Source organism: Liolophura sinensis, chromosome 9 (assembly GCF_032854445.1).
Source record: "Liolophura sinensis isolate JHLJ2023 chromosome 9, CUHK_Ljap_v2, whole genome shotgun sequence".
In the NCBI taxonomy this organism is placed as follows: Eukaryota; Metazoa; Mollusca; class Polyplacophora; order Chitonida; family Chitonidae; genus Liolophura; species Liolophura sinensis.
Window position 1 is genome coordinate 14,426,107 of NC_088303.1, and position 23,271 is coordinate 14,449,377.

At 38.6% G+C, this 23,271-nt stretch overlaps 1 protein-coding gene across 1 annotated transcript; it reads right to left on the minus strand.

Moving 5' to 3' along the window:
* Positions 1-8,671: 8,671 nt before the first annotated feature.
* On the minus strand, positions 8,672-15,424 carry LOC135475623 (sodium-dependent glucose transporter 1A-like). The gene is made up of 4 exons (XM_064755553.1): positions 15,303-15,424; positions 11,654-11,814; positions 10,006-10,294; positions 8,672-9,747 (listed from the first exon to the last, which is right to left on the minus strand). The coding sequence occupies exons 1-4, from the start codon at positions 15,337-15,339 to the stop codon at positions 8,672-8,674; spliced, it is 1,563 nt and encodes a 520-aa protein (XP_064611623.1). The 5' UTR covers positions 15,340-15,424.
* Positions 15,425-23,271: the final 7,847 nt, after the last annotated feature.

The following is a 23,271-nucleotide window of genomic DNA, read 5'->3' on the forward strand; positions in this document are numbered from 1 at the left end:
AATTCAAACTCCAACAAATCGCACGTAGGACTGCATATATAACAACAAAACACTGCATTCCACACACCAAGTTAACTTGAACCACACAAGAAATTCTTTTCTATATTTCTTCATATATTGTTAAGATATAGATAAGCTGTTGGAAAAGTTAAATGCATTATTCTAAATCTGTGCAGATTGTATACAGTATTCTTCAACGCTATTTACTTCAACTAACAGCATATCGTAGAGCTGCACTGAGAAAGGGGGCGCCTGTAATTTATTTAATTACGAAATATTAATGTGTAATATAATTAGTATTTAATCTTCACCACATTTAAATAATAGAGCGCTTATTACTGTGTTGATTCAGTCTTGAATTTCTTTGCTTTTATAATGGATAAAATATCAGCCAAATTTTCAAGTTTGTGTCTTATACTCACAGGCATAATTTCTCTTGTGTAGATATAAGAACAGTATGACAGTTACTGTATTTAAACCCCTCATAGCAATGATAAAAACTAGTGAGACAGTTCAGTTACCTTCAATAAGTTGTTGCCCGAAACTATTCTCTCTCAGGATTCTCGAGCCTTGTGCTAAGCCTGGCCATTTAGCAACAACATTGGTAATCCTATACCAGGGATCACATACCACCTGGATAATAAAAATTATAAGAGAATACAAATTTTATTGCCGTGATGCGGTAAAGTGAAGCTTTATCTCCCAATTACGGATGGAAGTTAAAATAAACTTACATATACAGATTGTTGATGAATACAATATATATATATTAAATTGTGTATACTATAATTAAATATGTAATCAAATAATTTTCACATTAAGCAAATAAAACACATTACCTTGCAATTTATTTAATGAAACCCTTTCCTGTTTGTGTATTCATTTTCATCCATACCAGGGGCTTGAATAGAAATGTGGGTTTTATCAGTATATCCTATCATAATAGGAAAACCTATTGTATATATAAATACGTGACTGTTTAGACACATATTTATGTTTGCTTTCAAATATATACGTGTAGGCTTATGATAAGTGTATAGGCTTAATGCAATTAATACTTATTTTCAATGCTTTACTTGAACGTTTTGTTCTCTAACTGTAACTTTTTTCTTTTTTCAAATGATTAGTCACATTTTATGGCGTGTTATGATGTCTTATTAAGCTTTCCTTACATGAATATTTCAAATGAAAGTAGCTTTCTAAAGTGATGGAAAATGTTAATAGAAATAGATTACGTAGCTTAGACTGGTGGTACCGTCCCCGTAGAAACATCTTGATGCAAAGGGGATAAAAAAGAGGGCGTTGCTGTAGTGTAGAAAGAAATATGGCAGCTAGTTGGAAACTGTTTTTTGGTTGTGGATTGAAATACAAGGATTGTGTCGCACCTGCAACAGCATAAAATTCTTCTTTTACTCTCTCCACATGTCCACAGGTTGGCATCATAACATACTCATTCAAGTGGCCAAGGAGGGTCTGGAACACTCGCCTAAACACTCAACACACAGTCGCTCGCCCAACTCGCGGTTCCGTGTCCACAACGACTGAGTAAAAAGAGCCTGTTGCTAGAACTCGTAAAGTAAATATTACTTGAAGTAATGGAGGAAGCGCAAAACTTCTCTTGGTACGTAAATTTATAACATTGTTTTACCCAATCAAATAAAAATAAATGACATGCCTCCGAAAGCGGTACCTCTGTTTGATGTGCGTAACCATTAAAATCTCTACAGGGTTGTTTCGGTTATGAAATATTCTCTTGCAAGTTTTTTTTTGTGTGGAGGCACTCTCTTAATAAAGTGAATGGACGGCGGCCATTTTATTCCACTAAGAATATTTGATGATATTTAAGTGTAGTATTAACCACACTTAAATTTAAGCGTGGTTTTCAACCAATCCGATTTTCAATTAAACGCCCAAAGTTCACTTAGAAATTCCCAAAGTGAACTGAGCCCATTTAAGTGCACTTCGTACACTAAGTAAGGTTTAATGAAATCGGCCCCAGGACCTTGAGCCATTGTTTCGTCAGAAGTGAATTGTAGCGCAATGACCACAATGTTACAGTTTGTCAGTTTCTGTTGTAACGTCATACTGCCTTTTATGTGACATCATCATGATGAGTTGTGAAAGGAACATCTGAACATGATTTCATGATTCCAGACACACACGTTTTGTAAAGAACACGGACTTTAAGTTTCCCAGTCGCAAGAATCGTACGCCTCAATTACATTTATACCACACATCTTCATAGTCCCAAATATGCTGTACAGTGGCATGGGATCAGTTTCCTGTACGGATGACACATCCTTGTCTTAATGTTGAAGTATTCTAACCTCTGCTAGGTAAACAAAATTAAGCAAATTTCGTGCACAGGCCCATTTGTGACACCTTCATAAGACTTTCATGGCATGGCGCTCAAAACCACAATTTGGCTTATTGCTTCACCGTTGTTGTTACATGAACGTAACATGTCTGTTATGAAACAAGTCAGCATTTAATCTATAATAAAGAAAGGCCAGCAATCATCATGGTATCACCGATCAACCATACTGTCAACATTAACAGTTCGAAATGAAAGTCAGACAGATTGGGTCGCAAATATTTACTGACTCAAGATCATCTTATTAATGCATATTATATGAAAACAGAAATCGGGAACCTGTCATCCAATTTCGTCCAGAATCTGGCCTGATTAATAACCAGTATGAGACGAAAGGAGGAGGCCTTTCATTATCATGGTTCAAGCACAGTTCTTTAGGTTAATACTGTATAATTTAGGTAAAAGAGACAAACTGCTGTGACTGGCGGCTGTTCATGTCCTAACACAGCCGGTCCTCTACTGGTCTCAGACTGAGCCGTACAGAAGACTTACCCTCGTTGGTACACATGATGCTCCTGTAAGTCAGCTGGTAGCTCCTGTATGAGGACTCGAGTTGGTCCCATTTTCTGAATCAGGAGGTCAATCTCTTCCCCCGGTATCAGGACCGTCTTAGGTTTCGTGGTCCGGGAACTGACCCCTAGAAACAAGGGAGAGCCCGTAAGGTCAATCCTGGACGACCAGCTCAAGGCTGACTCTGGAAAGCCCAGAGCCTTGAACATAGTCGCCAGGAGAATCTGGACGCCGTCAAATATCCCCACCGGCCCAGTGAGGATCTGCCGGTGGGTGGCCCTGTCTATAGGCATCTCCTGCAAAAAATAAATAACGGCTCATCTTGTAAATGTTTAAGACCTCGAAATTGCTGTATTTCTTCCAGAATGCCTTGGATTTATAGTCAATTCTGGTTTATAAAATCACATACAATGAAATCATTTAAATAAAGTGTGATGTATACCATTGTAAACTTAGGCCTTAAGCAGCAGAACTAAAACTCAGTGGTTAACTTTTATCCCGAAACAATGAAGCAATGTTAGAAATCAATGCAGTTGAACGTTATAACAATAACATGATACCCCATGTTCCTCCTCGCCTCACTTTAAAAAACGCACATTAACACAACCAACTCCATTACCTTCTCAACCAAGTTGCAATAAAGATATGTCCTTAAACATTCAACTATTTCACCAGCAAAGAAGGAAAGAAGGCGCATATAGACCACTGTATATACATGCAGTATCTATGACATTATATTTACTCCGCGTGTTTGGGTCCGTCAATCGGCAGATTGGCCTCCACAACGGTGGGTGAGGATCAGGTGAGCCAACCTAATAGGCCTATCCTGCCCACCATAGACTCTTCACATCTGTAGAGAGGAATATATCTGGTGAAGTGAGATAGCTATCAAGGTGGAAGGGTCATACAAGGCACGATCTACACAAGCTTAGAGATAGTCTACCCTGACATGGTTAAAGTGTTTTATTTCTTACAAATAAATGATATGAAATGGTAGAATACTAAAGCAGCGACATGCTCCATGAAGGAATTTATGCATAGGTGGGTGGGTTTCAGAAGACTTACTATGTCTGGAGCTTGTTAAGCGTCAAGTTTGTTGTCCATCTAACTGCTAACATTGCCAGAATAAAGGCGTAGATCGAAAACAGCTTCATTTTCAGAGAGAGGAAGCCAATGTTTCCCAGTGTAAAACTTTGTGACAGTCTGTGACGTCATCAACGATAGCCGTCTTAAAAACTTTAACTCACAAAGCCTTTTTTTAGTTTATTTTTATTTATGTTAAAAAAAATAACAAGAAAAAACCCCAATACATTTACATGTAGTCTGCTTGTTTGCTTGTTTTACCATGTAGTTGAAAGCAACCCGTACTCTACATCCTCATTCATTTCATCCAATAAAACAACATTGTACATATGTTTTATGTCTGATTTATGGATTTCTGTAATGTTGTAATGGTCACCAAAGACTTTGTCGTAATTCTTCAAGCATTTTCAAATGAGGATTTAGGGAAAATAAATAAAATAAAACAGCAGGTCTCATGAAAAAAGTAGCAGGTCATTTCAGATTTGGCCTTCAACTTATTAAATAATGTAAGAAATAGCAGGCCATGGAAAATTTTGGGAAAAAAAGCCCTATTGTCCCACTTCACCTGTTGTATTCCTCCCTACAGATGTAAGCAGTTTACGGTAGACAGGATACTAGGCCTACTCCGGTACTGGGTGGGCTTACCTGATCCTCACCCACCGTGGTGGAGGCCAATCTGCTGGTTGGCGGATCCAAACACGCGTGGTAAATATAATGTCATAGATATTGCATGTATATACAGCGGTCTGTTGTGTTTTCTCCATTTTCTGGTGTAAAAGTTTATCGTTTAATAACACATCTTTATTACAAAGGTAATGGTAGTATGGCGATATTGTGTGTGTTATAAAGTGTGGTGAGGAGGAGTTGTGTGCATCATGTTATTGTTATTATTTCGATAGAAATATATATATAAATATATATCTTCGACGCATAGATTCTATACCGGTACCGGATCAGTGTATATGTTTACACCTCAGTCCGTAAAAATTAGTTTCCCGGAATTGAAACACTGATACATGGCTTTACCATGCCATGGTGCCAGATCAAGTTCGAGTTTCGGGCCGTCTTGTCCATTTCTCGACAAAATTGTGGACGTTTTTTCTCTATGTTTTGACTTTCGGACATTTTTTGTTCAAAATGGTTCATCGAAGTGGATTAGGACCTGGTACATAGCTTTACTATGAAAAGTTACGGATCAAGTTTGATTTTGTTCTGCTTTTAGACTCCTGGGGGCACTTTCATAAAACGTTGTAAGTTATATTTTTCGTAACTTTTTGCGTAAAAGACTTTGTGTAGGTTCTGGTGCCATGATTAAGGCGACGTCATTTACGAGAAAAGTTAGGGAAAATTTATTAACAAAGTTTTCATGACACAACAATTCAGCAAAATGAATCATGAAAGAAACTAAAGATAAAAACATTTTGCACGGCGCGGGCTAACTAATTGGGCTCATTCGTGTGGGTTCGTTTGATGCCTCAAGCGCCCTACATTCAATACCTCCCCATTACTGATGTCTATTTCGACAAACAAATTTTATTGTTTGTGGTACATGTGTTATGTTAATATCAACTGCTGCACACCAAATTGTATTTATCTGGGTACCTGAAATATATCTTAGAATAAATGGTTAGAGCAAACTGGTGTAAAAAAAAAAACCACTCACTTATATAGAGAAACGTTTCCTCATGACCACGGCTGTGACAATTTCAGCATTCAGATCATTGGGCAATTTGTTCAGTGTTTTTCAATGTGCTCATAATTGGCGTACAGTTTTCCCTATCCCAGTATTTACACAAACTTAACAGGGAGATATCGGAAACATCTTCAGACACCGACGTCCCAGAAACCTAAATTTCGAGAAAAATTGATATAATAATGTATGAGATTCGAAAATCGAACCTGATTTGTAACTTGTTACGTTAAATCATGTATACAACGTTTCAGTTCAAAACAATGAACCGTTTTGAAAACCGGGTTTAATATTATCGATTAGATGAATGGTTTATAACCGTCTTTCCTTTGCAATAACATGGATATTCATCAAGTCGTTGTGCTGAACTTGTGGTGATGAATGATGTATAACTGCGTTTCCATTGCAATAATATGGATATTCAACATGTCCTTGTGCTGAACTTGTGGTGATGAATGGTTTATAACTGCGTTTCCGTTGCAATAATATGGATATTCATCAAGTCCTTGTGCTGAACTTGTGGTGATGAATGGTGTATAAGTGCGTTTCCATTGCAGTAATATGGATATTCATCAAGTCCATGTGCTGAACATGTGGTGATGAATGGTTTATAACTGCGTTTCCATTGCAGTGATGTGGATATTCATCATGTCCTTGTGCTGAACTTGTGGTGATGAATGGTGTATAACTGCGTTTCCTTTGCAATAATGTGGATATTCATCATATATTCATATGTGCTGAACCTGTGGAGTTACGTGTCGGTGACGAAAGGCGATTTTGGTGGTTACCACGAGTGATTTTACAGATGTTGACTATGTGCGACAAGTTAAAAGAAACAGACTTTAGCTGCATACGCTCGAACGTTTAACACCGATAGTTTCAATGTCCGTCAAAAGACATTGCTGTTGAAACTTCTAGATCAAGGTTATGCCAAAAGACCATCCAAAAGAACATAATAATCGTTAATTACAATCGTAGCATAGCCAGCCTGGCTATGTAGGAAAATCCCGTTCCACAAGAGAAAATCCTAAATCCCTTTCATTTACCAGACGTGCGGATGATGAGGAGATTTGTATGCCTTCTTCAATATAATCAAAATGACGAGAGGGTGGTCATCTCAATTTCATCATCACCAAACCAAAAAGATTGTCAAGCGGGTTTGTTCATACTTGTTAACGTATTAAGGTTAAAGCAACATGTGCCAATAACTTTATTTTTATAACACGCGGGAGAGCATAATTAACAATGCATAAGCAGCACAAATGGTCTTGTTGGTGTTATTACATTTTAAATGTTCATAGCCCTTAAGTTATAAGTTAGGACAAAATGGGTCAATTGTGTATATTCTGTAATTTCAACATTTACCAATTATTGTCAGACCAGCGCTTTACCCGTGTGACAGGCCCGCGACATTGGTCCTGATGCCTCGCTCACGGACATTATAAATGGCACGGGGTAGTTCATTAACTTGACCTATCGTAAGTTGCTAATCAATAGTACATGTCCGATCTAAAATTAAGTATTAATGCTGTAGGTTTTAAGGATTCTGACAATCCCACTCGAGGTTTAGCTATAATCTCCATGCTCTGTGTACATGACACATAACACAATAGTGAATATGGTAAATTTTACAGCTGTCAATGATATTTTTATGAATATGCTGCATGTCTTGAAAAACATGAAGGCTACTTAACCGACAGCCAGAGATAAAAAAATATCCTGATAAGACTGAAGACGTATAATCCAGAGTAGCGACGACAGTGTGATAGCTGACAAATGGTCATACGCAACCGGTGAAACCGGTGGCTTTTCTTGCGGTCGCTGTGAGTTCAAGTTCAGCGCATGCTAGCTTCCTCGTGGGTTTTTCCTGGGCTCTGCCCGGTTTCCACCCACCATAATGCTGGCCGCCGTCATATGACTGAAATATTCTTGAGTACGGTGTAAATCAAGCAAATAAATAAAATAAAAACGGCCTTTTATCAGTTTACTTCAGTTAGGGTTTTATTCTAAGTATTCACGGAAATGTTTAAATTGTAGCAAATAACACGCCCCCTATCCCCACGGCTTGAGTAGAATGAAACAATATAGTGATGTTAATTCCAACTGGTTAGACGTCGTTGGTCCGGAATAACTCAAAATGCTGAGATAAACGCACATGTGGTGAGGTTTATACAAGAAGTAGACCAAACAAACCAAAGGGCCGCAATTAAGTTATTGGTGTCACATGGCACAATAAAGAACGAAATGTACATATACACTGCATGGAAGAATATAACTTCGCCACGAAAATAAAGAATTATTGACCAACACGTCCAGCAAGAGAGATGAGTACTAAATGAAGACAGGAACAATGACGCGCGGCTATTGGTTCAAGGATGCCGTACAGACTAACCACGGCCTCTACGTATCTGACTACGCATTTATTTCTCTGGGTAATGAAGTTCCTGCCATCTGACACATACATCAGACAAAAAAGATAAAGAGAGGGCAAAAAGACAAGAAGTATACACTTTACCCTGTCTTCCCTTACCAGGCGGAACGAGAGTATTTGAAGGAACCGAAGGCATGGCACTTCCTGCACGCCATAATTTCGATCACGAAATACTATTATTCCTCAAACAATGAACTGCTATTTTGGGGGTGGATTCATCATAATTTATTATGATGTTCAACGTGCTTTCACGGTTTGAATTTTGTAATAGATATAAACCACTGCCAAAATGATCAATTCCGCACACAGTTGTATAGATCAGGCAGTATCTTTACTGATTAAAATATAATGGGCTCATGTGATGCTTGATTGTTTCACTGACGAATCTTACCTCTGAACAGTACAATTATCGCTGACAATGATTATGCTGTCTACCACAGACGTCATATATGTCGCCTACAGTACACGTACAATCGTCGTAACAATCCCGCTTCACTAGTCGTAGCTACTTAACAACCGTAATTACGTTACTGTGGTCGAGGCTGCATAACTCCGCAATTTTATTAATCTGTGATTAGATTCATTACGATCGCCGACAGTCCGCGATGCACTTGCCGACAGCTCGGTCTAACAGCCCCTCGTAATCAGGGTCGGCTTTTTTACCCCACTTGAGCACCATGACAGACAAGATGGCGAATACGATGACGCACAGCGCAGTAATGATCACGGATAGGTAGACAAACCACATGGGAGAAAACTTCTCGATCAGTGTGCCGAGGATAAGCGGGTTGATCATGGCGCCGGAAGTGGCTGACATCATGAAAGTGGCGTAGATCTTGCCGGTAATGGTCATGATCCGTTGTTGCGTGTAGGACACGCCGGTGGCGTACAGACTAGCGATGAACACCCCTGCGACGGAGAGGCAAATCCACACTACCGCGTCACTTTTCTCTGCCCCGATCAACAGCACAATGACGGCGCCGGACAGAAAGACAAAATCGACCACTAGCATTTTCCATGCCGTCAAAAGGTTAGCCGTGAAAATACCCTGAAAACGACCGAAGGAAAATGCTCCCCAAAACACAGACGATATCTGTGTTCCTTTGGTCTTAGTCCATTTGAGGTGTTCTACCACAAAGGTCATACTGTAGTTCTGGAACAGCGTTTCAACCGCCACGATGAGGATGTAGTACAAGACGATGAACACCAAGAACGCTGCTCGCAAAGGAATTGTCAAACGTCGGCCACCGGACGACACTTCCGCCTTTACCTGTTCTGTTTCTGCTGGTGCAGCCAGATCTTGGTCATAATAATGCGGGGTCACGTGGTATCGGCGGAGGATCATGATCAGGAAAGGAAAGGCAGAAGTTAATGTGATTAATCCAATGATTAGAAAGCCGTTTTGAACGTGTGTGTCTCCGAAATAGTTCACCATAGTAACGTTGTTAACGGTCTTACGCTCACCAGAAACGTGTGGCAACACTTTCAACGTCTCGTTGTAGGTCTGATTGTTCAGTGCGACCTCATAACGTGGTGCCAGAAATGGTCGCATTATGAAAGGGGCGATAACTCCTCCGACAGAATAGGCAAAATGGAGAGCCTGCATATAGGGACCACCGTCTTTCTTCCCCCAAACTCGGACAACAATTACGCCGCAACCTGAATAATACAGAATAGTCAACGTGAAATATGAGCAAGAAAATTTCATTAAAAAGCCCATATAAAAAAATGAAACAACAAAATACTAAGATACTTACAGATTTATTTTGCTTCTGACTTTTACTGTTAGAGATGTTGTTCAGGAATATAAGTATACGATGTATATTATATTTTTATCAACTTAGATATAAATCAGCAACAAATACTTTCATAAAAAAATCCAAAAGAATTGCACACAAGTTCAGGAATTTGTCAAACCTGTGAATATAATCCCCATTGTGGCTCCTTTTAGTCCATTGACCACGGCCATCAGCCACATGCTGGAGGAACAATATGGAATCGCTATGTTGATACCGGCAGTCATGCAAATGGAGGCAAACATAAGAGGCTCGGCCTTGAAGCGGTCATAGAGCGTGCCGACCACGGTTCCCATGACGAGGATACCCAGATACTGTGCCGTGAAAAATATGGACCCCTCTTCCACATTAGAGTTGGTGATTTGGATGAGGTCCAGGAAGGCAGGACCCCCGGAACCCAGCAGCAAACCCTAGCAATCATATAACAACCATTACTGATTTGTAACTTGTGTCACTATATATATATATATATATATATATATATATATATATATATATATATATATATATATATATATATATAATATCCCTAATATGTGAGATACACCGTGTCTGCCTAGGTTCCATATCAGGAGACAAAAGACAAATAGAAACAATGTACTACGGGACAGCTGTTGGATTACAAAGCTATGTCAGTTGTGAATTCGCCACATGTCATTCTAGATGGCGGTGTGCATCAATGAGTTGTTTTTTTGGGTTTTTTTTTTTACAGTATATCGCAAAGCTGGTTGTTTTGAACATTGCTGTAAAAGGCTGTTTCAGTTAATTTTCTTTCCAAGTATTTCTATCGCCGATAAAGATCCACAAGGTTTTAGTTGTCTTTTTAAATAATGTGCTTGTTTAGTGTTTCGGTTACATAACAACGCCGCATCATTGGTTTTACTATCGATGTAGTCCTTTGTATCCATGGCAACACATTTGCAGTGCTGTCTCACTAGAGCGTTGGCCGGCATACGAATGTCTGCCCGAAGACTAGTTCGATGTTATTTATAACAAAAGTGTCCTGTTAAAATAGCATTTAAAGCATTTTGTGATCTCAAGATTGCCCTTGTTTACACGAAATTGGAAGCTGACATAGAAAGATAAGCGAATTAACAAGGGGTATCAGATGAGTTAAAAGAAAACATAACCACTATATCATGTCCCAAAATACAGAACACAATTAGATAATATTCGAGGAGGAAATTATGGCTAACCACAGGCATCAAGTAAAGAATTAGAATAAGGGGGAAGTGACCACAGAAAGAACACATGGACCTATCACAACAGCTAAACCCTGTGATGTAATACGTTTTAATCCATTTGTCTTGTTTAACGTAGCGATTCCCACTGACAAAGAATTATAATTCGTGTCTTACACAAAAGATAATATCATGTGCACGAATGCATACTATGGCTCATATGTTTTTTGATTTTTTTTTCTGTTTTGAAAAAGATTTGAAAAGGATCGACAAACAGGCGCCTATAAAAATGTCTGTATTAATTTATTTCAAGAGTTAGTCAAACGAAATTTATTCGAAAGATCAAACGGCCTTTCACATAAAATGCAATATTAAAGTAGTAACAAGTGTAAGCTGAAAGCGCCTTCCGTTAACATTTCACCATTGCTTTTATATATATATATATATATATATATATATATATATATATATATATATATATATATATATATATATATATATATAAAAGCAATCAACCGATTGAGCTATCGTCCACACAAATAAATCTAGCTTTGGAAGTATTACATGGCGACAGACAATTCCACTTACACAACAGCTATGCGGGTAGTAGGAGAATGATGTCATCATTAACTTGAGTAAAAACCTGCGTCTGTCTGCTTTCGGTCCATTCTTCCTTTCGGATTTCGTAGCATTGCCAGTGCCATCTATTGTTGCCAGTTCACACTCCGTCATTTCGGAATCGGATATGTCTGCAAAACGAACAAGAAAGGAATTACGGTTCTTCTCTTATCACCCTACCTGTTCTGTTATCTTGCATAAAGTTAGCTTCCTACTTATCTACGTCACTGGTTACAGATTTTCACGACACACACAACGTGGACACGTTTTTACACAGAAGCCTCTGTTAACAATGCAGGAGGAACACCAAGCTTCAGTTACTGAAGGTCTCGGCGAATTTGGCCTGTAAGAAACTCTTTAAGGTAAAGAAAACAGTAAAATAAAGTATTTATCGGATGAAGGACCATCACACCCTGTCCAGGGAAATAGTTTGATTTAGTTTTTTACATATTTCTAACCGACTAAAAGGCATTTAAAACATAGGATTCTATAGTGGTCTGTTGAGACCCAGGGGATATCAGTGACGTCACAGAAATATTTTTGGCTTAAAATATTTCAAGGTCCGTTAGTTGAATTCATTAATATCTCTAAATGAGGATGCATTTTGAATGAAATATATCAGTCCATGAGTGTCAAGTGGCAAAAAAACTGAAGTGACAACACTGGTCCCAACATGGTCAGAAAATACCACTGTAGACTCCAAAGTTTTAGGGGCCTCCGTGGCTCAGTTGGTTAGCGCGCTAGCACAGCGTAATGACCCAGGAGTCTCTCACCAATGCGGTCGATGTGAGTTCAAGTCCAGCTCATGCTGGATTCCTCTCTGGCCGTATGTGGGAAGGTGTGTCAGCAACCTGCGGATGGTCGTGGGTTTCCCCCGGGCTCTGCCCGGTTTCCGCCCACCATAATGCTGGCCACCGTCGTATAAGTGAAATATTCTTGAGTACGGCGTAAAACACCAATCAAAAAAAAAAAAAAAAAAAAAAAAATCCAAAGTTTTAAATGCATTTCACTAGGTCAAAAAATATTCTCAAACTAAATAAATAAAATCACTTTCCCGGGCAATATTTAATGGTCTTTCATCTGAAAGGTACTTCATGCCAGTGTGTTATTGCCATTAAATACTCATTACTTAAAAAAAAATTTAAAGTTGCAGGTGCATTCTTTTAATATCAGCTGCAGGTTAAAACGTTTAGACGAAAATGCGATTTATTGTGGATTGTTAGTACAAGATACATATTTAATTCCTCACGGGAGTTTTATATTTCCAGTCTGTCCACGAGCACATTGAGTAAGTAGAATGTGTAGTCGGCATGCATATTGTTTTATTGTTTTGGAACACCGGCTTTATATAAAATTTGATTCGATTTAGATCTATTCATATGAGATAAAATGGAATTAATGATCATCGATAATACCATGTAAGGAATAATTATAGATTAAGAAAAAGAATAATTCAATTTATCACAAACTTCTTATATGCAATATGCTTGAAATTATTAAATCTTATTGGTTGGTTCTCATTTATGTTCTGGTGATCGTGTACTTTCCTACTATTTTAAGCATTTAGATGAACTATTATGATATAACTGTTACCTACGTAAATTCACAACAGACCCGATTTTACCGGTTACGTGTGACAATGCATGTTCCGGTGAACACAATACAATGCATCCCTGCTTTGGTTTTACTCTCTATAATGTACGTCTTTAATTAATTATATCCCTCTACTGTAGGTTTTAATAGTAACCATTTTGCTTTTTGTCACATTGAATGAAATAGGTGATGAGTTTAAGCTCTGAATTGTGAGTGATAAAAACTTTACCAAGAACAAGCCCCATTTCCACTTGACTCAAAACCACGACACATCAGGTTTAACAGAAATTGTACAATCTGAATATTCTGAAGACATAACGTCATAATGATAAGGCGCTGCTGGCATTTATGGTCGTCGAACTTTCGTTTAGTGTAACTCAGTTTTAATTAGCTGTCCAGTGGAAAATGAGACGTAGTATATTATGTAATAAAATGTTTTGCGAGGAATTTTTGTGAGGAATGTCAAGAACATTTTACATTTAGTGACAATGTAAGGATTTCAATGCTTTGAGTAGAATACCCGTAGGGTTTATATAGCTTGCTAATATTTACTAGTAACTTGCAAACCGAAAAAGGTTGGCACGCCAAAAAAGGTGTGTACTACCCATAACTGGTGAGGTGAAAAATGATTAACGTTAGATCTAACTCATATTTTTCAGAATGTATCTTTCGAATCAAATTAGGTGTGCGCTATCGATTCTATTTCTGATGAATTAAAAAAGGACTTCAATTGCATTTTCGCTATCAGCTTTTCCATTATCAGCACCAGGCTGACTGTCGGAAAAACACAGCGATTTACCAGAACGTCTATCCTTGGAATGGTCATGATATAATTGGATGGCTGAGCTTAACTTTTAACTTGAAACATTTGGACAGAACGCTTTATATCTGTCTGAATTAGCGACTGCCCAACTGTATGCATAGGCGATGTGGATGATAATATGTTTTCAATGGGGGTCTGGTGTTGTCAGATAAGAAACCATCCTGAAACAGAATTAGCCCTGCGTTTGATCCTAACATTTCATACGGCTATATTATATCCCCGTATAAGGAATGTTGGCAAGAAGTAACACAAGCTTGTTAGTGATCTGACATTCTGCACAGCCATCCCGTATTTGCTTGGTGAGTTTCGGACCACTCATCTCAGACAGTTTACCCAATGAAAAGGGCTAAGTGCACATTTGAAGAAATCACTGTTCTAGGTCTTCAATTATTATGAATATATCCTAGGTGGCAAAGCTATATCATATTTAATGCGAAAATATAAAAGAAAACAGCATAGAAAGTAAAACTAGAGCAGCGATTGTCTTTTCAGGTTTAAAGCAGTCAGTGACGTGACTGCTGAAACTTGTTATCAAAAAAGGTATAAAAAGCCCACCGTAAAACCTCAATATTTGTTACCATTTCAGTCACCTGGTGCAGTTGCATTTACTCGTTTACTCATTTACTCATTCAGAAACTGGTGGCCACCACTCAGTATTTCCTGGGCAGAATGCCGCGAAGGGCTGGTCCATTTGTATTGTTATAAATGTTATTGTATGTTAAATGTGATAGCATGTGATAATAAATTACAACTGACATCACCGCATTTTTTCCCAACTAATTCTGCTTAAGCCCTGGTGCTACCGGTCGTGTAATTTGCTATTATTGAAGCATTTATATAAACAGTTAGAGTACAACCCGGACTGAAGTAAATTGACAAGAGGCCGTACTTCACCGCTCACGGTGACCATTTGTCGGCTATCACACTGTCGTCGCTGCTCTGGTTTTTCTCTCTATGCTGTACGTCTTCGTTATATTGTATTCCTGCGTAAACCAAGATTCTGCTGGTGGACTAAGCATCCCCGAGGTCTGGTCCCTTTTTAGTGTTATTGTACGTTAAATGAGATGACAACACAACACTTTGAGTAATTCTAGACCAGTGACGTGTAATAAATTACATTTAACATCTCCGAATTTTTTTTTACCTAATTCTAAGCCATGGTGCTAGGGAGCGTGTAATTTTCTATTAGTTTGGACTACATACCTTTATCCAGTCTGTACTCTACTTCTGTGACCGCCATAATCGTATTTTAGTTCACACCTGGCTAAGAGTTAAGGAATCATATCGTTATTTTCCTGTCACCACTCGACGTATCCAATTCTTTCTTGGGTCACGCAGCTGGACGCCTCTCAGGAGATTTGTCTCATCGGGATATTTTAACAGTTTTCTTCAACACTGTCTACGTAATTCGAACACACTGTCCTTGTTTCGATAACCTGAAGGCAAATGAGAATGTGACCCTGTATGTATGCTGGAGTATCTTTGATAAGGCACTCATGCTGGATGGGATTAGCGGCTATATTTATAAGCTGCCTGAACCAGATGGGACTGTTTTTCGCATGGCCATGTGTAGGTGAGATATCCCCCGACCTTCGCATCATCTGGGGCAAATAGTCACTGTGTAAATATCAATCTGTATACACAGTGTTCAAGTTAAAGATATGTGAAGCCAAGGGGTGGAGTGGAAAGGGCGCGGGTCACTTGGAGGGATCAAGACCGGTTATGTGCATGTATATCACAGGATTAAGTACAGGCGTTGGAAGGCATAATTGTCAGTGTGGATTACTTACAGCATGTGTGTACCTGAAACTTCCAGCATGAGAATAACATGAGCTTGAGGCATTTGTATGAACTGTTTTAATGAATTGAAACAAAAATGTCATAAATTGCAAGTCCCAGAGAACTAAAACAAACTACTATAGCCAAAACAGAACCAATTAGTTTAACGTTAATTACACATTACAGTTTTTCGAATCTTTTTTATCATGATTTCATTCCACTCATGAATATCAGTCGCGTTTACCCTATAATCATAAACATAGTATGTTTCTTCCAGCAGCAAGTGTCTTGGATCGTTTACATTTAGATCACAATTTCAGAATGGAAATTCTACATCCATGCAGACTTTTCCATCGGGGGGAAAAGGCTAAGTATTTTGTCTCTGGACTGTATCTTATGATAGTGTGGGAAATAATTTCTATTGCCAACGACATGGGGTTTCCTTTGTACCCCTTCGTGTGCCAAAATCTGATGCCGAAATAAAGGTCTGGATCTAGGCGTCGAAACAAGACATTCGTATTCCAGCCGGAGACACGACTAGTAAAATTCATCTTGTTGGCGTGGATAACTGTCTTGTGGACGTGGTTAAATGTCCGCTGTCGGTCGGTTACAGCGTAATATAGTATTTTTCCCTCCGTCATAAAAGTCTGTACAACACTATATGGTGTAAAAGCACTATTTAACTTTTAATAGAATAAATCTAAACCGGATGTACCACCTCTACCACCGCTGCTATGCACCATGAATGAGGTATAGACAGTATTTCCTAATTGCAAAACAACTGTTGTCAACGGAATGAAACAACAATAAACCATTTTTATGAAGTAATCGATAAACATCAAACAAATCCAAGCTTCCACTGTGTTATGAAATTAGGTGTCAGATCGAGTCATTTTTAAAGACTTAAGATTAAAGGCAAAGAAAACACTAACGTGAAGACTAAGTCACATGAAAACCCATTGGAAACTGTCCATAAGTATAGTTTGATTTATTTTTTAGCATGCTTTCAATCTAGAAAAATGCATTTGGAAATTTGGATTCTACGATTATCTTTTCAGACAATTTTCGGACCAGTGACGTCGCATCAAGTTTTTGTTACTTAACACGCATACACCGCTTGTTTCATCGTACTTAATATACACATAGATCTATGAATACATTCGCTGAATGGACCGTGAAAAAAAATATTTAAAAGACAAAACTATGGATCTGACGTCACTGATACCCTCTAAGTCACTACAACCATGGAAGCTGACAGGTTAGAACTATTTTAATCAGTTGGAAGCCTAAAAATATAAATAGAACTATTTAACTGGAAGTATTTAACCGTCTTTTCTGTTATGTATACCTCATTTTAGAGTTTTCTTTGTCTTTAATGGTCTAGAAAAGTAATGTTCTCTTCTTAAGAATTTCTACGGACCCGTGAAAAGAGACATGGAAACAAAGTTTTTTCCACATATTTCAGAAGAACAAAACAAACATGAATTCGGGGTTTATCTAGCACCACGAGACATTTATTAAGTAAAAAGCACATCAAATTTGTGATTTACCTCAATATCGATTGTCTAGAGGCCCGACATACCAGTGAAAAAACGGTCGCGGTAGTGATCTAGCTCCTTCTTTAGGTAAGGTATGGCCTATTCATGGATATTAACGAAACACGTCTAGCCGTAACCCTAAAAACATATTTTCAGTGATGATGTGTTTCAATAATATTAATAAATAGGCCACCCCTACATGAAGAAAGAGTGGGAATCTTACCACTATCTGAATAAACATTTGCTTGTTATTAGATAGGTTTCATCAAACATGAATGGAAAGATGTCATTGATGCGATCAAGTGGTTAAAAGTACCGCCGAATGTTGTTGACCAAGAACCTCTTCTGAAATGTTGATAGAACCTTTCAGTTTTGTTTTTGGAAACGTCTTGTGACCTTGAATGCCTCTTCATGGGTTACGAGTGGTTACTCTCTCCATGCCAGACCATTCGAATTCATCGCCTCTAGAATCAGCAGAAACTGCCTACTTACAGTGAACTACAGGTGTTCAAACACTTGAGTTCATGTGTACAAGCGGGACTTTCATGTGTACAAAATCCTAGTGTTCAGCTATCAGGTATTGAAAATCTTTGAATAGATAAAAACAACAGTGAAACATAACAAAATTCCCCAAAAATAAAGATTGTTGGTAAAGTTTGTTTTGTTATGAAAAGACAAATTCAAGCAATACAAAATCATGAGCATTTTTACACAAATTATAACTATAATACGCAGTTTTTAAAATAAACGTCTTCAATTCTTGGTGTCTATTAAAGACCCTCTGACTGAATATCCTTTGTATATTGTTAGCTGCAAACGATTTTTAGGAAAAAGATTGCAAAAATCAAATACAGGCACTCAATCGCAGAGCGCACAGTACCACGCTTCTGAGCTTTCAAAAAATAAATATTTTTGAGCTTAAAAATGATTTAGCAATAAAAAGGGTAGTCTGAGAATAAGTCTTGAATTTGTAATAACATTGTGTACGTCTTACATTTTCCTGAATATAACATAACACAGCGATTCCAAATTGTGTCTGTGTCAGCGGATCTTTAAAACTCTACTCTGCAAGAGACGCTGTGGTGGAATCTTATAGTGCGCTGACTTCATTTCTGCACTTGCCCATCACCTTAACCTTTGTTGTGATGACTCCAAATTGGGACTTCAACATTATCGATGCATACAAAGTATCACTACTCAAAGATGCTCTTTGATGAGTTTTGTTTTTCGAACCCACAGAAAAATTCTTTGACAAGGGGCACTGCTGTGTGGCATGCTAAAAAACTGAGGAACCTCGAGAATCCCTTCTGTGTCAGTCAACTTTGTTATTTCCACCCAGATATGGTTGGATTGCTGACACTAGTATTCAGCAAACTCAACCATGACACCTTCTTTCGTTGAATCTGTTCTTTGTTCTAATAAAATGTATTCCTTGTAAAATGGGCCAGGCTTAGTAAAATAAAATCATAAGTCAGCACAGTTACAAGATATTGTCAATACATTGTTCAACAACCAAGCAGGATTATGGGAGAGAGTAAATATCTGACCATCTGGAATGACAGCTGAGAATCTGTTGAATCTATGCGTCGAAAGAGACATTCGATAATCGCATGGCCAATGGCCAAAAACGATGTATAAGACACACCACCAAAGAACTGAGTATATAAAGCACGAAAATGCAAAGAGAAGCAGTCAACAGTTTTCAGTGATGTTGAAAAGACGCAAGATACGTTCCAGGCGACTGAGTGAAATCTGTATTCAAATCGTGTACAATGCTAGAATATCAGTTGTCGATAACAGAATGTGTATCTCATTTGCGCTTTGACTGCAACTGTTCATAAATCCAACGTGGCAATTCAACAATCTAATTCAACACGATGAATATACAGCCCCTAGCCCCGGGATCAGCGGAATTAGACGTAATCATGAAGCGGAGTGCCACAGATTCTGGACGCTCTGTCCATATTTTCTCACAAGAGAATTATACTCATTGTAAAACTTGATCTAACAAATGCTACTAGGTGAGATATGCAGGACCCTACGGTATATTGCTGTCCGAGTAAGGATAGTGTACAATGTGAAACTATCCCTCTTGCGAGAGGAACCCACAAGGATTAGAACTATTTCTCAAGAAACCACCTGTTCTTCACAATGACTTCGATAATTCACTGTGCTGTAAGGGAAGGCTTCTCGACTGCGGCAGATATACGCGTTTTAAATTTATGGCGACGAAATTTAATCAAAACGGAACTTTGACATCACATAGAAAAACATAGGTGAAGGTTTCAGTAAAAATATTTGTCTTGTTCATGTCGATTTTCATACTGCAAAATAAAAACACAGCGCTGCATTTCAACCAAAAGTTGGGGTTTTCATCAATATTGCAATTTTCGTTAGCTATTACTAACAACCACCTCTTCGCTATGTCACTTTCTGAGGCACTTCGACCAAGTTTTATACATCTGATGCGGAAATGTACAGAATTGTTCTGGGATTTTGAAATTTGCGTTTTCTTCTCAAACCTCTGTGGGGCCGATTCTCCTCTTTACCGCACCAGGTCCTTTCTGATTTCTTCGACTATCACTACATGCATTTAATGGTAAGTTTTTAAACTCCCATAATGTGAAGAAAAAGATGACTAAATGGCATGAATAATCCAACTTTCTGAGTTTCTCGTCATTAACATGATTTTCACTTTCTTCATTTACAAGATAATCAGGAATTGTATTTTCTGTCTCATTCAATACTGTTGGCTGGGTACTGTAAAGACATGCATCTGTCATAAAATCAACGATGTTTTAGTTTCAGTATGTGTTAGATATGTTTTCACAGTTTTTAATCATTTAGGGCAATTATCAATATTACAATATAGGCGTATGCCATGGTGAAATTTGTGTAAAATCGATGATGCCGAAGTAACAGAGCCACATGTTTGAATTAAATTGTCAGTCTTCTGTGGCTCGTCTAAACATTTCCCTTTTGTGTAGATTAGAACAATGGCAAACATTAACTGAGGCAACATCGTCAAAGGCAACATACAAAGGTTACCTTTCATGGGATGTTTCAATGTTCATTGAGTTGCTTGAGTTTCTCACGAATAACATCTATGTGAAATTCGCGCAAACCGTATATCAACAGTATATAGGTATTTATGAATATGATATGAAAAAAAGAATACATGTGGAAACTGTTAAGAAGTAATCCTCACCAGGCCCGATCTGCCTCATTCACTAAAAGGTATATTGATGATCTACTGGCTTTAAACAATCTATATGCAGCTAAGCCTGTGAAAGATATTTACCCACCTTCGCTGAATTTAAAGGAAACCGCAGGCTCTCCAAATGGTAGGCCTACATCTTATCTGGAACTATATTTGTACAAAGACCAGAGCGCTTTCCTCTCTCGCAGACTTTACATGAGGGATAGTTTCAATTTTGATATAGTAAATTATCCTTACTTGAACAGCAATATACCGAAGCTTTTTGTTAGATCATGCGTGTTGTGTGGACGATTTCAGTCAACATCATAAGTTACTACAGCAAAAATAGTGTGTCAAGGTTATTCCATCAAAATAGGGGGCTTTCGCTTAAGGCTGATTCTGGGATGCTCAGAACTTTTTTTTCCCCACCGGCCCGATGAGGAACTGCCGGTATGTGGCCTTGTCTTTAGGGAACTCCTGTAACAGAAACAATAATAAAAAACTCCTGATTTAGGCTGTAGACAAACCAGGAAGAGCTGAATTCGAAGTTTTGATTTCATATATATACCTACAAGGAGGATAGGCCACACATATATACCCACAAGGAAGATAGACGACACATATATGCCTACAAGGAGGATAGCCACACATATATGCCTACAAGAAGGATATGCCACACATATATACCCACAAGAAGGATAGGCCACACATATATACCCACAAGGAGGAGAGGCCACAAATACTTGCCTACAAGAAGGATAGGACACACATATATACCCATAAGGAGGATAGGCCACACATGCATACCTACAAGGAGGATAGGCCACACATATATACCCACAAGAAGGATAGGCCACACATATATACCCACAAGGAAGATAGGCCACACATGCATACCTACAAGGAGGATAGGTCACACATATATACCCACAAGAAGGATAGGACACACATACTTGCCTACAAGAAGGATAGGACACACATATATACCCACAAGAAGGATAGGCCACACATGCATACACACAAGGAGGATAGGCCACACATATATACCCACAAGAAGGATAGGGCACACATACTTGCCTACAAGAAGGATAGGGCACACATACTTGCCTACAAGAAGGATAGGCCACACATATATACCCACAAGGAAGATAGGCCACACATGCATACCCACAAGGAGGATAGGCCACACATATATACCCACAAGGAGGATAGGCCACACATATATACCCACAAGGAAGATAGGCCACACATGCATACCTACAAGGAGGATAGGTCACACATATATACCCACAAGAAGGATAGGGCACACATACTTGCCTACAAGAAGGATAGGACACACATATATACCCACAAGGAGGATAGGCCACACATGCATACCTACAAGGAGGATAGGCCACACATATATACCCACAAGAAGGATAGGCCACATATATATATACCTACAAGGAGGACAGTCCATAACAGTTTAATGAATCTGAATCAGTATGAAACAATGATATATAATTTGGTAATTGAATATATTATTTCAAAGGAAACTTCTCCGGGACAACGCTTGTTATCAACACTATAATTATTATAGACGTATAACATACCGAATGTCTAAAGTGCGAATTACGTGTTTTGTGTGGACGTTATCATCGAGTCTTGGGTTGTTGTGTGACAGCGGTAGTGTTGTTTCTGAAATGAGTTACACGATGCCAACAGGTAGCTCCTGTACACCATCTCCCTGATGAGTCATCGAGCTGGACTTTTTTCTGGATCAGGAGGTCAACCCCATCCCCGTTAAAATAACTGTATTTCATCTAGAATGGATTTCATTCAAATGAGTGTAAATGCCTCAGTTCACTAAGGTAGCATTCAACTTTCCGTGGTATGGCGTAGATTGTCTACTGCGAAAACAACGCCTAGGGCCAATGAGAATAAAATGGATGCCATTATCGGTCTTATTTTGGTATGCAGTAAACACCTAGCCACTCAGAACGAAGCAAAATTATACATAGTTTAGGAGTATTTTCGTTTAAAGGAAGGTCGTCTGAGCCATATAGGAGCAAACCAACTATCAGTCTTCTCCGTGCACCGGATACGCCCAGATTTTAGTCTGCAGATTCTGCTAAACCCTTCTAGGGGGCCTCCGTGGCTCCGTGGCTTCCTCTCTAGCCATACGTGGGAAGGTCTGGCAGCAACCTGCAGATGGTCGCGGTTTTCCCCCGGGGCTCTGCCCAGTTTCCTCCCACCATAATGTTGGTTGCAGTCGTATAAATAAAATATTCTTAAGTACGGCGAAAACACCAAATCAAATAAATAAATAAACCGTTCTACATTATGATGCCGACCTCTGATTGTTACCATGAAGACAATGGAGCCATAGAAATCTCGATATCTAGTCTGCAGCTTGGATTTAGCTAAAGCCCGGTGTGCACAAGCACCTCAACCATTTAGTGACTCCCATCAGCCTGTAAGACCATTTCAGTCTACGTCACAAGTTATTACAGCAAAAACTAGTGTATCAAGAACATAACAGGAAACGCTTTCACTCTAATTCTCTCAACCTTTATAGTGAGTAAGTATAGACAGTGTCCAGAATATCTGGACGACAGCTTGATACTTGTGCCGAATTCCGCGTAACCTGGAGCTTGGGACTTTGTATTCATCGTGT